Source organism: Leptosomus discolor, chromosome Z (assembly GCF_034619465.1).
Source record: "Leptosomus discolor isolate bLepDis1 chromosome Z, bLepDis1.hap2, whole genome shotgun sequence".
NCBI classification, from domain to species: Eukaryota; Metazoa; Chordata; class Aves; order Leptosomiformes; family Leptosomidae; genus Leptosomus; species Leptosomus discolor.
Genome location: NC_141419.1, coordinates 36323196 through 36339976, shown reverse-complemented (window position 1 = coordinate 36339976; position 16781 = coordinate 36323196). Strand labels below are relative to the sequence as shown.

At 38.0% G+C, this 16781-nt stretch overlaps 1 protein-coding gene across 2 annotated transcripts in view; it reads right to left on the bottom strand.

Annotated features, from left to right (window-relative positions):
• The window catches only part of APBA1 (amyloid beta precursor protein binding family A member 1), a 36501-nt gene that overhangs the window by 9056 nt on the left and 10664 nt on the right, over nucleotides 1–16781 (bottom strand). Inside the window, exons 2-6 of one of the 2 annotated variants that reach the window (XM_086479357.1) lie at nucleotides 14760–14861; nucleotides 11258–11297; nucleotides 7026–7171; nucleotides 1782–1814; nucleotides 568–654 (exon numbers count right to left, since the gene is read on the bottom strand). In XM_086479357.1, coding sequence (XP_086335483.1) covers nucleotides 568–654; nucleotides 1782–1814; nucleotides 7026–7171; nucleotides 11258–11297; nucleotides 14760–14861 — 408 coding nt within the window. The remainder of the gene's footprint in view (nucleotides 1–567; nucleotides 655–1781; nucleotides 1815–7025; nucleotides 7172–11257; nucleotides 11298–14759; nucleotides 14862–16781) is intronic. The other variant, XM_086479358.1, reaches the window with a different exon arrangement.

Here is a 16781-nt window from a genome sequence, read left to right as displayed (position 1 = left end):
GAATACAAAAAAACCCGACATAAGCAGCTGTTTCAACAAAGTTCTTATTGCACACCTACTATTATGAAAACAAACAAATGTCAATGTAAGATCTTTGTTAAGTGAAGTCTAATACCTGTCATGCATGAAGGGAGATGCCAATAGAAAACAAGAGCTTCACTTTCCAAAAGTAAAGCAAAGAGCAAGTTTTACAAATTAAAAGTCGTGCTTTCTGTGGAAAAGCACATAATATCACAACCTGAATAAGCTGGGCATGTATGTGCAAAGGACTATGAACTTCAAATTATGACAACCAAACATTTTGGGCTACTCTGGGCACAATCAATACTTGACAAATCATGGCTCGTAAGAAATGAGCTGACTGCAATTAGCTTACCCGCAAAATCTAATCATTTCTACAGTCAGACACACGACAATAATTGCATGTATGATATGGTTCTTCAGCATGGATTTCTTAACAGGAAATCCTGGAGGGATACAAGAGCCAGCACTTTTTGAAGGACAAATTTTGGCACGTAGGCAAAAGTCTATTTCAGTAGCCTACTACCACAACACTGACGTCTATACCTGTGTGTCTGCATTCAGTACTTTTATTCTCTGTGTAGAAATGAACAGGTCCACTTCAGTCATGGGTTGAGATTCGCCTTCTGGAGCCTGCAAATAAACAGATTAGAGTCAAACACACACATTAGATAATGTACTTACTGTGAATGTTAGCTCACGAACGGGGCGCACTAAGACACAGTCACCAGAACAGCAATGCAAGATAGGGTATTAAACTGCAGAAGCTAAAGATAAACACAAAGATATGGAAACTATATACGTAGATGTGAAAGTGAATTGGATATTATTTGAAAAATTGTTAACCCCATAAAAGCTTCTCTGATATTTTTCCTGATTCAGTAAAATTATACCTGACTGCAACATGAACTACACATAAAGATGTCATGATATCAAAATAATTCTCCCATTTTTTCCACATACGAATCCCACTTTAAAGGTTTTTCACACAAGCCACAGAAAGGCCTAACAGCTTCTCTTGCCTGAGAAATTTCTGTATTGGCTAACAGTGACTGCCACAACCAATGGAAATACCTGTGCCACAAGTGGGTACAGTTTAATCAATTCATAATGCAGTTCTGGTAAGAAGATATTCACAGGCAAGACAACATACTAATCAAAATCTAACCCACTGTAGAAGCCATATTTTGTTAACAGAAAGCAAACGCTTGCAATTTTTTAAAAAATTAGATTTGTTAAAAGATACTTAAAAACTCCACAAACAAAACTTAATACTAAGATGAGTCAATCTCAGCATATTACTGTGTATATACATAAACTTTTTTTTTGCATCCAGCAATTTGACACATCTGTGAATCAAACAAAGCACTCACATAGAAAGATTGTAAAAAAAAAAAAAAGAAAAGAAAAAGACAAAGAAAAGACTTGACTTTAATCTATCATTTTACAAAATTAAAACCTTTGCCATATCAGTCCTGTTTCTTTAGTATGCATTTTGGGAACTGTGTGCAATCATTTGATAAATCCAATCTTTACTCTATTTCTAACATGAAATGGCTAATGATAAGCAACAAAAAATGGCCAATCAGGCAACTGATTTTTGAGAAATGTCAACTTGTATGGTGGCTCAGAAATAAATCTAAAAAAAACTTGCTGGATGCAGAAAATAAAAACACAAAATAAAAAGAAAGGCAAAAAACCCTCCCAGAAAACAAAAAAAAACAGGCATAACATCAAGCTGATGGGAGTTTGTACTGCACCTTCTTCCTGCTTTTGGCTAATTTCTGGGCCATCTGCTTAGCATGGAACAAACAGAGACAGGAGAATGAATAGTTAGAGAAGAACTTACAGAGACTCCAAGTCAAGCAGGAATCTGCATGCTAATGCCAGGGCTCACAGACTACCAGCTGCTCTAAATTAGTCCCCCTTTTCTTTTTGGCTTAAAAAAGTTTAAAAATTTAGTGTTTAGCAAAATTACTTAAAAAAATTAAAAGAAACCACACCAAAAAAGTCAGGAAGAGCACAGAAGGATTTTTTTCTTCACTTAAAATGGTACTCACAACAAAGCAAGGCTTTATTTGTGGGTTTGTTTCTTTTTTGCTTGGTTTTTTAAAGGGAAAAAACCCAGAGCTTCCCTTAATTCACGCAGTGTAAACCATGATGTTACTTCTTTTGAAGCAACACCACTGTAAAAGGTGAGAGAAGAATCTTAACCATTATTATTCCAGTTTTTTTCAGATCTAAAGAACTCAGATTCAAGTTTCCTAATGCTCTCATTCTTAAACAGTCTTCAAAAAATAATCCCCCTAAAACTATGCTACTTTTTTTCGTGGAAAAACAAAATGAGAGAAGGTAACTTTCAGCTCCATTTTCTCCTCCTTCTATGCAAACATACCCATACCACCATTAGCATTGCGTATCTGGACAGCAGGCTTTCCTGTGACACCTGCACAAAGATACATCCATACTACGACAGATTTTCAAGAAGGCAGTGAATCATGTACTTCAGTTCCACAAACACATGAAAATAGCTCTCTTGTCACTAAGTAGTTTAATTGATCTATATCCAGTGACGTAATCAGCCGATTGCAACAATCTGATTCCTTACATACTACTACTGTGGCAACAATAACAACACAAATAAGCATCATCCTTTACAGTCTTGCAATCATCAATTCAAACTCAGGTGAACTGAACTTACAGACCTGCTTACTGAAGAAACACAATACTCACCAGGCTGGCAGATATCCTTTCACCTCCAACAGCAACAGCCTCCTAGCTAATTAAATTAACAGGTGTGCTTGTGGTGGGAAGGGGGCTTACTATTACAGGCTTCACAGAGATTCATGGCTAACTAGTTTTATGAAGAACAGGAGGCCTGAATCACAAGACACACCAAAAGTTTTATATTGATGCTCACAACTTAAATCTATCAGGTTTCATCTAAACAATCTGAAAGCTGCTACTGAAACTTTAGACCATACTGCTTATTTACAAATACAAACATTCTCACACAAGCTTTTAGCCACCTTTTTCAAACCAAGAAATATTTGATAGCCTGGTGATTGCTAACTATTGCAAAAGCCATGAGCACTGCCTCACGCTGCAAGCTCTTCATTACATCAATATTAATTTACATTGGTACTCAGAAATAATATACTCATCTTGAATAACAGCTGTCTGCCATACAATGGGCAAGGGTGAGGCGCTAATGAGATAGAGCATTTAAAGCGCTTTCCAAAATCAAGCTTCCTTTCAGGCAATTTCCCCCCCTCCCCAAACCTTACAAAGTGATGGACCTCACAACAGAAGAAAAGCAGAGACCAAAAAGAAGAAAAAGAAGGGGAAAAAAAATCCTTGAGCTAGAGTTTTATAATGCAGAATGAAAGATTAGTTAATTAGATTAAAAATACACTACCATTCAATTTACTGAAAATTCTGCTCTTGCAATAGAAGCATCTGGTCTTAGTAGTATTTTAACTTTTTGAAGAATGACTTTCAAATATTTCATAAAATTAAGGTAATGGCATGGAACAACCAATTTTAGTAAGTGATTTAACACTACACAGGAATGTCATAAAAGAAGTTATGGTTCATGAAAAAAACAAATTAGCATAACTCTATGCAAGACACTTGATCAGCCAAATCCGCTTTATCACCATGTTATTTCGCTAATTTAGAACAAAAGATTCTTTCTATATTCTCAGAAAAAACAGAAACTACCTAATCTAAACTAAATACTATTTAAAAAAAAATATATACAGAGTCCAGGCTTTTCATTTAACATAAATGAAATGTAACTATGCATGTAGTAGCAATTTCCAAAATTACAAATTGCTAAAAAACAGCAAGCTTCCACTATTGCTACAGGGATGTCTTAGCTATGTTCAACCCATTTAACCGCTACAAAAAATGCACTGCAACTCAGTGAACACGCAGAAGACACAGAGTAAACAAAATATGCAGACTATTAAACTATTTCCAGGTATGGGTTCTACCTTAAATTACACTCCGTAATTAAATCAGTTGTTATCTAAAAATGTTCAGACCTGTCACACAGCTCAAATCTGCTGATGGAAAATAAAAGTGAAAGTTAATTGTTAGTTCACATGTGAAATGGAACAGCACAGATCAGCTGTGAACTGTAACCATGAACGTCAACTTTTTTACTACCACAAGTAATACAGATCCAGTCCAAGTAAAATGTGAAAAGGTATTCCTTTCCATGCTATCTGAAGAAATGAGACTACAGTCTGAAAAGGATGAAATACCTTTTCTATTACTAAAAGTACCTCCTAGTGGAAATATGAAATAACTACATTTGATTAATGCCTTCAAAGCAGTGTATCTGTTTTAACTTAATTGGACTTCACAGAGACGAATGCCCGAGCAAGAAAACTCCCTACTCTTGTACTTTAAAATGAAGAGATACTTGTTTAAAGAATCAGCATAAAGAATTTTTTTCAAAATCTGTCCATATTCTAAATTAATGAGTATATGGTCTGAAGGCTCTGCTAAAAGCAAGCATTATAGGGATTACTAAATTCAAAAGGAGCACACTCATATGGAAGGTATGTGTACACAGCGGGATTTAAACAAAGCTCCTCCCCCCTTTTTAACGCTCTTCAAGTCTGCAAATTTTTAAAAGCTTATTCTTAATTCATAAACTTTGTTTTCTTTAACTACAGAGAAATGTTTCACATGCAACACCTAACACTGTAAACAAACGTGAGTAGGGCACAAGGATCATAGTCATTGTGCAAGCAGCATTTTACACATTTGGGCTAAAGGCTGTCTTATGCAGCGATGAATCTGGCAGCAGGAACGCCATCTGCCATCACAAATTTCTCACTAAAAAATTTGGCTTTAATGGCAATCAGCAACAAAACTAGCCCAAACCAACCTGAATAAACCAAAGACCCTAAGGTGCAGGAAGGTATATTTACATTGCCTGAGCTTCTCCTAGAAGCAGTAACTGTCAGTGTGCCATGCAGTAAGCCAATAATTTTCTGAAATACACTTACAGGTTCAGAAAATTATGCACACCAGCTATGGTTTTACCAGGTCAACAATGCAACTAACTTGGGCCTCCATCCCAAGACAAATTTACTATGACCAAGAATATACAGGCCTGCTGATTTATATGGATGTATAGATAGGAGTTTTATGAGCGAAATGAGTTAAATCTATTTCTTCTGTTTTGAGGCACAGCAGTGCTGAGGCATAACAGGATCCTCAGAAAGAACTTTATTTTGTTAATGAACTTCTAAGAAATACATCTAGTATTAGAGAAAGATTCTACACTCTTATATCTCACAGGCCCGCTTTGAATCAATTCTGTTCCAGTTTCCTCTAACCCATCCCTTCAATCTTTGTCTATTGCGTACTCCCACATAAGCCTTCCCTCCTAGATGCAAACTTCCTGCCCAGCCCCAGGTTCAAGTTCAACTCCTGATACCAGTTTCCTATGTCAGATGATGCTCATCTTTCCTTTGAACCTCCAGTAATGGGTCCCTCCTAGATCCAGCCTTACTGAAGCCCTTATTTCTCTCTCTTCTCTCTCACCTTTAGTTTCTTGTGCATTCAAATCAGACAACTTTTCTACCATGTGGCCAAGCATCAGGCAAGAAAACATGGGAATACTAAAAAGAAGCACAGCCTTACTTGCACCTAGAGCAGGAAAGAAGCAGATTCTGTAAGGGAAAGTTTCCATTGTAGCTTTGGGAAGAACCCACCAAGACCTGCCAGGGCTGAGAAAAATCTTTTAAAAAAATGTCACTGAATCCAGAGTTTCCAATGAACACAGACAAATCATTCCTTTCCAAAAGGCTCAGTGGCAGCTTAGATTTGTGGAAACTGCTGGAGAGATGGCAGAAGATGAATTATCTGTAACAGGAAGGCTACATCCCTGCCTCCTCTAAAATGCTAGAATGTTAGTGATTTTCAGAGACAAGGTTACAAGAATTTATGTATTTGGATATGGGCAAAACTACAGTTTCTGAGGTGTTTCAATGTTTCTACTTGGAGCTTCCCTGTGAGTTTCATACACAGACCAAATTGAACACCTGGCACGGAAAACATTGGAAGGAATAATAACAGTAGGAAGCATCAGCCGACCTTAATAGACAGTGCTATCAGCCTTGCTGATAACATGCTGTGTCTCTTCCTCTCTCTTTTATTCAATTGCACATAGAGTCTGAGTTGGAATCCAAAATAAACTACACAAAAGAAGAACACACAAATATTAAACTAAGGAAAACTTTCAGATGAGATTATGCTGGTTAGCTGAACTAGCAGAAGATCAGGCTGTGTGCCTACCACCCAGTCATGCACGGGTAGTGGGAATATTGCAGCATCCTCCACAACTGTGCAATATTCAGCCACACACTTAATTTCAGTTGGCAATGTCATCAACCCAAAATACAGCAGCATGCCCGTTGCTTGTCACAGCCCACACAGAAATCAGTGGACATTTCTGTTTTCCAAACAAACAAAGCAAACATACCAGATTCCAGGACAAATTAAGTTTTTTCATACATCTGTACTGTCGCAGGCTTTTCTTTTTAAATCAGCTCATAGATGTTACATGGTGGAGAATCTAATATCCACAGCAGGCTCAAAAATAACTGCAGACGTTACCACAGTACCAGTTCCATCAAGTGCCAAGCCAGAAGTGGCTGCAGTACTTACTAATTTTACCCTAAATCTGTTTTCCCTCAACACCCAGGTAATACATAACTTAAACCACCACTCACTTCAGATTCCGGCTTACAGTACACGACACAAGTATCACACAGGGAATTAAAACAATCTGGTAACTTTTCCTTATCAGCCTTGTTCCAAAAGCAGCATTAAACATGTGATTTATTTTGCAGAAAGAAAGACGAGGTACTTAACCTTTCTGAAAGCACAGACAACCCCACATGAAAAAACTACTGCATACCTAAGAAGTTTGTAACAACCTTACGGCACCCATATGAGAAGCAGCAGGAATTATTCCTCACCTTGATCCTGCTGACAGCTTCCTGAGCCTGCATCATCCTCACATTCTTGGAGGGAGTTTTATCAGAAAGTAGTTGAGTCGAGCCAAGGTAGTTGGCAGCAAAAATGATTCCATCGATTAAGTCTTCAGGATCGCAAGGTCCAGGAACTGTAACACAGGAAAGCAATCACTGAAGATACTCATGCTGAACCACAGCAAAACAGAAGCAGTCTGACAAACTTAAGCCTGCACCTCATGGCTGCAAATCCTCCTCTGAAATACTTCAGTTTACCATGATGATATGGCAACTAGAACTTTCGAAGGTACAAAACACCACACAAATGCTCTCAACATCTGTGGTGGACTGACCCCAGATGAATGCCGGGTGCCCACCAACGTCACTCTATCACTCCCCGTCCTCAACTGGACAGTGGAGAGAAAATACAATGAAAGGTTCAGGGGTCAACATAAGGGAGGGATCACTCAGCAATCACTGTCGCAGGCAAAACTGACTCAACTTGGAGAAATTGATTTAACTTATCACCAATCAAATCAGAGAAGGATAAGGAGAAATAAAACCAAAACTTAAAAACACCTTTCCTCCACCCTCCCCCTTCTTCCTGGGCTTAACTTTACTCCTGATTTTCTTTGACCCAGCAGCACAGGGAGATGGGGAACGGGGGTTGTGGTCAGTTCATCACATGTTGTCTCTGCCACTCCTGAGGAGGACTCATCACACTCCTCCCCTGCTCCAGCGTGGGGTCCCTCCCACGGGAGACAGTCTTTCACAAATATCTCCAATGTGAGCCCTTCCCATGGGCTACAGTCCTTCACAAACTGCTCCAGCATGGGTCCCTCCCACAGGGTGCAGTCCTTCAGGAACAGACTGCTCCAGCGTGGGTCACAAGTCCTGCCAGCAAACCTGCTCCAGCGTGGGTTCCTCTCTCCACAGTGCACAGGTCCTGCCAGGAGCCTGCTCCAGCACAGGCTCTCCACAGGGTCACAGCCTCCTTCGGGCATCCACCTGCTCCAGCATGGGGTCCTCCATGGGCTGCAGGGGGACAGCCTGCCTCGCCATGGTCTTCACCACAGGCTGCAGGGGAATCTCTGCTCTGCCACCTGAAGTACCTCCTCCCCCTCCTTCTTCACTGACCTTGGTGTCTGCAGGGGTGTTTCTCTCACATAGTCTCACTCCTTGTCTCGGGCTAGAGTTGCTGTTGCCATGCAGTTTTTTTCCCCCATTCTTCAATGTGTTATCCCAGAGGTGCTACCACCATTGCTGACGGGCTAAGCCTTGGCCAGCAGCGGGTCCATCTTGGAGACAACTGGCATTGGCTTTATTGGACATGGGGGAAGCTTCTGGCATCTTCTCACAGAAGCCACCATTGCAGCTCCCCTGCTACCAAAACCTTGCCACGCAAACCCAATAAAACAGCTCTCCAGCAAAATCTGTAATTGTTAATCCAGCCTGTCTCTAACAATAGCTCATTCTTTTGTAAGCAGGGATCACTCTGGAGCAAAATAATCTCTGTGAGTTTTCACTGTTATACAGGGACAGACAGTTATTCAGCTTGCCACACACCCACCAAAATCAGCTTTGAAATTCTAAGACCACAGTCACAAAGAAAAAGGGGAAGACTGCAATTTAGTAACAGCCATCAGCCACTTGCTCACTTGTGTGTTAGCCGCAGTTAGTACAACTGGCTGACGAACCTGCCCGGGAATGCTTTACAGGTACAACACACCTGCCCTTACCAAGAAGTCTGATTGCTCAATTAAGCAAAGTACTTTTATGCCATACACCTTTGAAAATCACTCTTGGTCTCAACAAGGATATTGAGGTAAAGTAGAGTAAAAAATGTTGTTAAATACACAGAGCATGGGCTCTCCTGATGGCAAAACAAGTCTCTTAGTCCCACAGATTCTTAATGATCTGACTACTGTCAACTTCTGTGGAAAATTACAGGGTGAAGAGTTCAATGCCTAACAAGGCAAATCCTTCCTTACACAGCAGCATTTATGATCTGTAAGTGTTTTAGTGTTTGGCAATTATATCTAAAAACTATATACTTAAAAATGTTCTATTTTAACACCTTGCTATGTGTTAACGTTGTCGTGATCCAAAAGGGATGCTGCTTAACCTAAGAAGCCTCTTGTTTTCTTACAAGTAAGGAAAAACAACTGATGTTCAAGACAAGTGAAAATGTACATCATCTTACAGAATGCTAATGGTAAAAGTGTCCACATTTTATCACCAAAAAAATAAACTTTTTAGGTTAGCATTTTTTCCTCTAAGAACAAAGCAAAAACCCTACAATATGGAATGGAATTCTTATTAGGTCAAAGGGTATCTTGAGATAAAAGGTGATGGGATTTAAAGTTTAACTCAGAATACCAATTTTGTTCTAATTACAACACAAGAGATTTAACAGCCCCTCAGAAGCAGCATAGGTAACTTCGGCCCCAAAGAAACGCAAGTCATTATTAAAATTAAGATAAAAAAAGAAAGAGATGGAGATAAATATGACACTGAAACTACACACACAGGCCAAAGTGGATGTATAAATCTTATAAGCAAGCCTGTCTCCTTTATAGTTTCTTTAAATATGAAAATTTATGACCAGTAATTTTAAGATGCTCATCTCCAGTGTGTAGAATTTGTTCACATACTATATATCTGGAAAACATTCAACAGGTCACTTTCAAGCACATGACCCAAAGAAATCTGATTTTTTCCTTAGGAAAATTTATGCATCTGGAAGTACTACATATGTACACTTTCTTTCAGTCCTGAAACCAGACAGCATTTTATGTGTTGCTATTTGTTACTCTACATGTCAAGGCCTTTTCACCACTCCCACCACTGCACTATAGAAGGTACAAGCCCCTTCATAGCGCAATTTCTGATAAAAACACAAAAAACATAGACTGACAAAGGTGTAGACCGGACTCCCAGAAGGAAGCATACTAAAACCAAAAAAAAAAGGTATGTGCTCTGTTTTCATCAGAGGTGAACTCACAGTCAGCACTGCTTTTTATAAGACCCCCTCCATCTATTACCTCTGACAATGAACTTAATATCTGAAAGAAAGTGTAGCATAGGTGCTAGCATTTTTTTCTTGGACTGCTAGTGCATGAAAACAGAAAATTTGGGGGTTTTTAAGAAATTTTGCACTGGACCAAGATATGAGAAAATTTTAATTTGTAAATTCTTTTTTTTTTTTTTTTTTTTTGAAGGAGGGGAGGATTATTTAATTAAGATCTTTCATTGCTGCAAAATTCCAAAACTCAGCTAGTTTCAAAATAATATATGAAATTTGCACTAGCTGACATTCTGGCCACAGACTCCAAAATATGCCATTCATATACTGAAGACTAAACCAATGATCAATTTGTACTCTATAAAGAGAATGATCATTTAAACACAGCACACTGTAAAGCAATCCAAGGAGTTCCAAGACTGTCCAAATGATGTACCACATCAATCACATTTCTGGCATTTCATCAAGCATATGGAACAACTGCTTTCAGGGGAAAAAAAAAACCCAAACAAATGAAACTTCACATTTTCTGCTTCTGTCATGCTCTCATAATGAAATAACTGGGTTTTACAGCATGCAGTCTTCCTGTACACACAGGATGCAGGTTAATACAGGAGGTAACAGCAGTTCATATAGCAGGTAACTTGGTTTTTCACATTGTTCTGAATAAATTCAGCACTAGTACAAGTCAAACTTTTAGCCTAAGACAGGAAGCACTATTTAATTACAGGACAAGTAGCTATAAAGCAGTGCAGACTTCCTCTGGCAGGCCTGCCAATTAAGCCAATTAATTAAGTTCTGCTAATTAATCCAACTGAGATTGGATTGAGTCTGCCAATTGAAAACAGTGCTGGAGGGAGCACTACAGTCTCCTTGCCTAACCTATTTTCCTTGTCCACACACGTTCATATGTCCTGTGTAAATAACCATAAAAAAGTTATAGGGTTTTAAGTGATACTCAAAAGAACAGCAGAACCACCATGGAAGCTATGAGCGAAACACTAAAAAATAAAATCTCCATGTTTCTGAACTTCAATGAAAAGCCATAGTAGGATTTAGCTCAGGTTCCAGATTGGACACAATTTAATCTAAATCAGCATACTCAATCCTAGCAGCCTTCCTATTCAGTAAACAGAAATAAAATTTTATACATTATAAATACTGGAGTTTTTTGGATATGAAAAAACATTTAGAAATTGTAGAACTATCTTACCTTCAACATAGGTTGGAAATGAAGCCAAGCTTTTTCTGGACTGTAATTGAGACAAAAAGGATTTCAAACAGAACAGAGCATGCACAAATACGCAGTAAAAATTTCTCCATGCCAAAAAAATTAACAAGTATATCAGTCATAGCTATTAGCAAAGGAAGATCACCACTTACTAAGATTTGTTATTATATTTAGTATTACTAAACTCTAAGCACCTACTAGAGTTAAATTCGATGTATTCTGTTTGTGTCTTTATCAGGCAACATGCTAGGCCCAGTTTTCAGTTACTTGTTGGTGTTCAATAGTACATTAACTGCCTACCAATAGGTACTCTACTTTTACTAATCAAGAAGTATGCAGGAAAATACATCATATTGCAAAGACACTGGATCTTCCAGCTACAAATAATAGATGCAGGTGTATAAATACATGCAGGAATATATAAAATTACGCTATACTGTTATAATTCATGACTGAAACCATCATCCAAGTCAATTAATTATTACCAAAATTCTGTTACTCATCAACCAAATTCTGTTATTTATTAAGACTGTTCTTAGATGTATCCCTCACATTAATACAGCCTACAAAAAGCTTTCTAAATTTTAACAGGTTAGGTAGCAACCTGTATTCTGTGGGGTAACTGAATTCACTAACACCTCACCACCAACTATGCAGTGTATCAAGCACAAAACCACATCTAGTAACTTCAATTACGTAAAAGATGAACAACAAAAAAACCTCCTGACTTGCATATGTAAATACACAGTCTAAAGTAAGACCTTACTTCCAACTGAAATTTTCTATGAAAGACTCTGTGGCTAACACTTCAAACACCTGAAAGCTACAACTTTGAGTGAGTAAGATTCACCATTTTGCTATAATCAACAACGTAAACCACATAGGGAAATTTATCAAAGAAAATTCTCTGTGGCAATACATAAGATAGTAACAGCTATATTGAAATATCTGCTGCTATCATATGTGTTTCTGGCAAGAATTTTGGATAGTCCAGGCATTAAAAAACTTTAATGAATCTACAACAGTTACTGTATTAGCAGTAACTCCTCCAATGACTGCTTAATTTGTTTTCATTAAAAGAAAATCTATATAAGATCAGAATAAGGCATAATATCTTATATGCATAATTTCCAGCATATTTCCAGACAATATACATTGAAATATATGTCAAATTATTTCCCTTTATGACAGGTAACTTACTAGGTTCTGTGTATTAGAGGAAAAAAAAGGTAAACTAAGAAGGTCACAGTTATGTGACAGATCGAGTGACTAACCCCAAGGAATCTTTTCCACTGTTACAAAGAGAAAATGGATGTAACATTGGACATATGTTGGACGTAACCAATGATGTTCTTCTTGCCATAAATAAAATAACTCGTAGTACAAAAACAAAAGGTGCGTGACACAGATAGCAGAGCCTGTGCAGCCTTGACGTATTTTCTGTTCCTTACAAAAATGACGGCAAAACGAAGCACCTTCCATCAGAGATTGTACTAGCATAAATAAAGATGTCAATAAACAACGACCTCCTGCTGCCAAAGCATTTTAGCTGCTGTGAGCACACTGGCATGTCTTTTCAGATCTGTGACTCTTTCATCTCTTCAGATGAATTTTTTTACTGGACTACCTACCCATACAGACTTGAATGACTGTTTGTAATTGCTGCTGGTGTAGTGCTAAGAAGGAGATTCAACCAGTGGACTCTGACAGGCCTAAAGCACAAATTCCCTAAACAGCAGAGACAGCTCATACATATAAAAGTACTTTCCAAAGCACTTTTTTTTTTTTTTTAACAGAGCAAACAAAGTCTGTAATTAAAGATTTGGCAACTATTCAGCAAGCCGACTAGCTGATGTAACTTCTCTTCAGAATGGTGTAAACTGTCATCATATATGCTTTTATTACAAAAACTCACACATAAAATTAATTTTTTTGTTCATTTCACAAGTTGAAAGATGTTCTACTAGGATCACAGGAATAATAAAGTAATAGGTAAAGTTACCAATAGGAGTAAACCTACACCTTTTAATTTTACATGTTCATGAATAATGAAATACCAAGGCCACTACTGTTTCATTACTCCTGCTAATCTTGTTGCCACCTAGTATTATAACATTTACATTTTCAAAAAAGGTTTTACTAAGACCTAAAAGTCATTCCCAAAAGTTATGAGGCTGCTTTACTGCTGTTCTTGCATTGGGAGTATTAAAGCAGGTATTATTGCTCATCTGAGGGAAACAAACAGCCTGACACATCCTACTGTGAAGCCTGGTTTACCACGTCTGACACTACATGCAAGCATATCCTGAAAACTGAAATGAGTAGCATCTTGTTTGTTTTCCTCCTTTGAGTAAGTTTATTGATAACTAACAACTGCTAAAAGTTAGGATATATATGAAGTGACAAATCTGTACTGAAGAAAGCTAAAGGCTTTAACAAGCTAACGATATAGCAGATGAAAATTTAATGGCACAATATATTGTTGAAGGCTTTAGCACATGAGAAATCATGAGTTTCTTAAGTCTTTTGAAACCTTTCATTATTTTCTAACTGCAAATACAGACTGGCACAAATACATATATGTTACAAGCTTTTGTATCCCTTAATAAGAAAGAAAAAAAGAAAGAATGGATTACTAACTAGTGTTTCAATTCTAATCAGTATTTCCAGTTACAGTAGATCAGGTTTTTTCATTGCGGAAGATAATTCATGCATTGCTATCAGTAAGAACATGGTATCTTGTCAGACTACAGTTTCCAGATTTTTTGAAGTTTAAAAAACAAAGAGCAAATAAACTAAGCAGATTTTTCTGTTTACAGAGTCAGCCATTCTATACTAATTCATGTACTTTTTATACAAATTATTTTGTTTTCACACTGTGAGAAGTTCTTCTCGCACTTGTCATTTTGTTTTCATGGAACTACTGCAGTGTGAAAAGTTGTCAGGTGACGGGAAAAAAAAAAACAAACAAAGGAAGTATTTAGCTTTATTTGGAGGAGCCTGGAGTCAGGAACCGAATTCTGACTGTGAATCACTAGCAGGTCAGTTTCTACAATGACAAAATATTACACAGCATAAATCACTACCTACTTAATTTAATTTAAGCAAGCTTTTTCATCTGGCTGAGAAACATTCTTTTCTTTGCAGGAAGATATTCTGCATGGAAAAAAGAAAAATCTTCTTCCTTTTGCCTCTAATACAGAGGTGATGTTGGCTTTTTGGTTAATGAGTATCTCCCAGCCTGTTAAATAAATTTAGAGGCAGCTGAACACAGAGTCAGAAATGCCATGATAAACAGTCTTAAGCATGTAGAAATTCAGTCAGACAGCCAGGAAAGCATGAGGGTAGGGAGCTACAAATCAGCTTTTCAAGTTTGTTGCAATTTTGGAAGAGAAGGGATTGCACAGGTACAAGAAGGCAAGGAAAATGAAAAGGCATAAACAGCATGAACAAGACTGCAGCTTTTAAAAAGATTTCACTCTACCTCTTTATTAGTGGAGGCCTCTGCTGTGCTGCAGACATCCTGGTGATGTTGTCTGCTTGACGATTCAGCACCCCGAGGTGAAGAGGAATCTGGAGACGGAGACTAGACATGGCAAGAAAATTAAATAATAATCTCAGTGACCAATGTAGAAATTCTTCTTTTATATTTTCCTCTAACTCGGCAGTGGAAATAAGAGATGGGGGGGAGGGGAGGAACCAAGACAATATGGTAACAACTAATATATAGGTATAACTAACCTGAAGTTACTAATCTAATTTGAGCAGAGGTAGGCTGCAGTGGTTGTCCATAAATGTTATTCCATCATCTTAGAAAATGTTTCTAAATTGAACAGAGTATTACTAATGTATTCAAGGACTTACAAATATATTCAAGGAATATTCAATACCAGTGTGATCAAGAACTATGATTCCTCATCCTAGATACAGCACAAACTCAGAAAATATTTCACAGTTTGAGCTATGATCTCAGTACCATACACATTCTCTAGATCAGATCTCCTCATTTTTCTCCCTTCACCGTAAACAATTCAGTGGAGAAACTGCTCTTCCAATCATGTCCTTGTCATTCATGATCATCAAGAATGTCATAGCAGAAAAACACAGGGAACAGCACAGAAAAGCAATATCATGGAATATCTAGATCTATGTGATCTGTCAGCAAGTATTTTGGTAAAGGGAAGGAATGCTTTGGGAAAGGATATTCTAATCATAAGCAGTTCCTAATGAATGCTGGTGATACTAAAAAGCTGCAGCAAGGTATCTGAAGTCCAGAACAAGGGGGACTGGTATGGGGGTATGACACAAGAACACAGAGTGTGGAATTAATGAAGATGACCAAAATGAAAGGGAGTACAAAGCTTCAACACAGCAGGCATTTTAAAAGGCAGATCTTAAGGAGATACCTGCAAAACACGTCAGTGTGCATGCCAAAATGTGAATCGTCAAAGGAAGGTTTAGCATTTAGCTATGCAAGCTGGGTGTTTAGCCCAGCAGCCCTGGCATTCTACACTCTCCTTTGACATAGCGAGTTTGGCCCTAGCTTTGCCAGCTCAACAGTTCATCACTGATGGCAAAACAGACAAATACTATTCTTCTGGTTTCATAAACAATTACACGACATGGCTTTTCTCTAAGCCAATGCATCATACCAGAAAAGGGCTACACCTCCTGCGCTCTGAGCCGGCAGCAGCTCTTATCTACAACTGTCCTCCTGCTAGCCTCCATTCCAGCTGAAACACTGACTTCTATGAAATAGTGTGCAAAAACCCCAAAGTTTTGCAAGCTTAGCTTCACAGTTATGGAACAAAACAAGGAGATAAAATTCCCTTCTCCTCCTCTTTCTCTTTACTCTCATTCCTTTCAAAGGTCTATCTGAGATAATTACTAAATATTAGAATTGTAGTTAACTAATAAGGCTTTCAAAGACTTAAGAAGCGATTCCTTATACAGATACATGGGTCAAAGAGCACTCCTCGCATATCCCTATACTGCGAATTACAACTGTGGGGCAAAAAGGAGGTGCAGCTGTGAAACAGTCCTTGACCAGATGCAGCTGTGAAACGGTTCCTAGAACGCTGGCATGTGCTTATGCCATCAGAGTGAAGGATTGCTCATTGCGCTGCTGTGGGAGAGATACAGGCTTCCCTGACTTGCTGTGTAACCACCAGAGTTACAGCGCCACAGCAACTCAACTGCAGAAATCGTAACTCCTATTTACTTAAGGAAGTGTCCTCACAGTGCTCACATTCCCCATAGTGACATAGTATTTCTGTATTAGGATTAAATACAAAAGGTGCACACAATACTATCAACCTAATAACAACATCGGGATATTGTAGGATTGAGCTTTAAATAGTAAACAAAGAAACAAAGTAAAGCATATCATATTTTAGCATCAAAAGTTCCCCTCCTCAAAGTTCTTTGAAATCCCTGAAAGCTCTCATACTCACACAGAAAAATGGTAACAGTAAATTACTTAATTTAAAATAGTTGGTTGCTGACA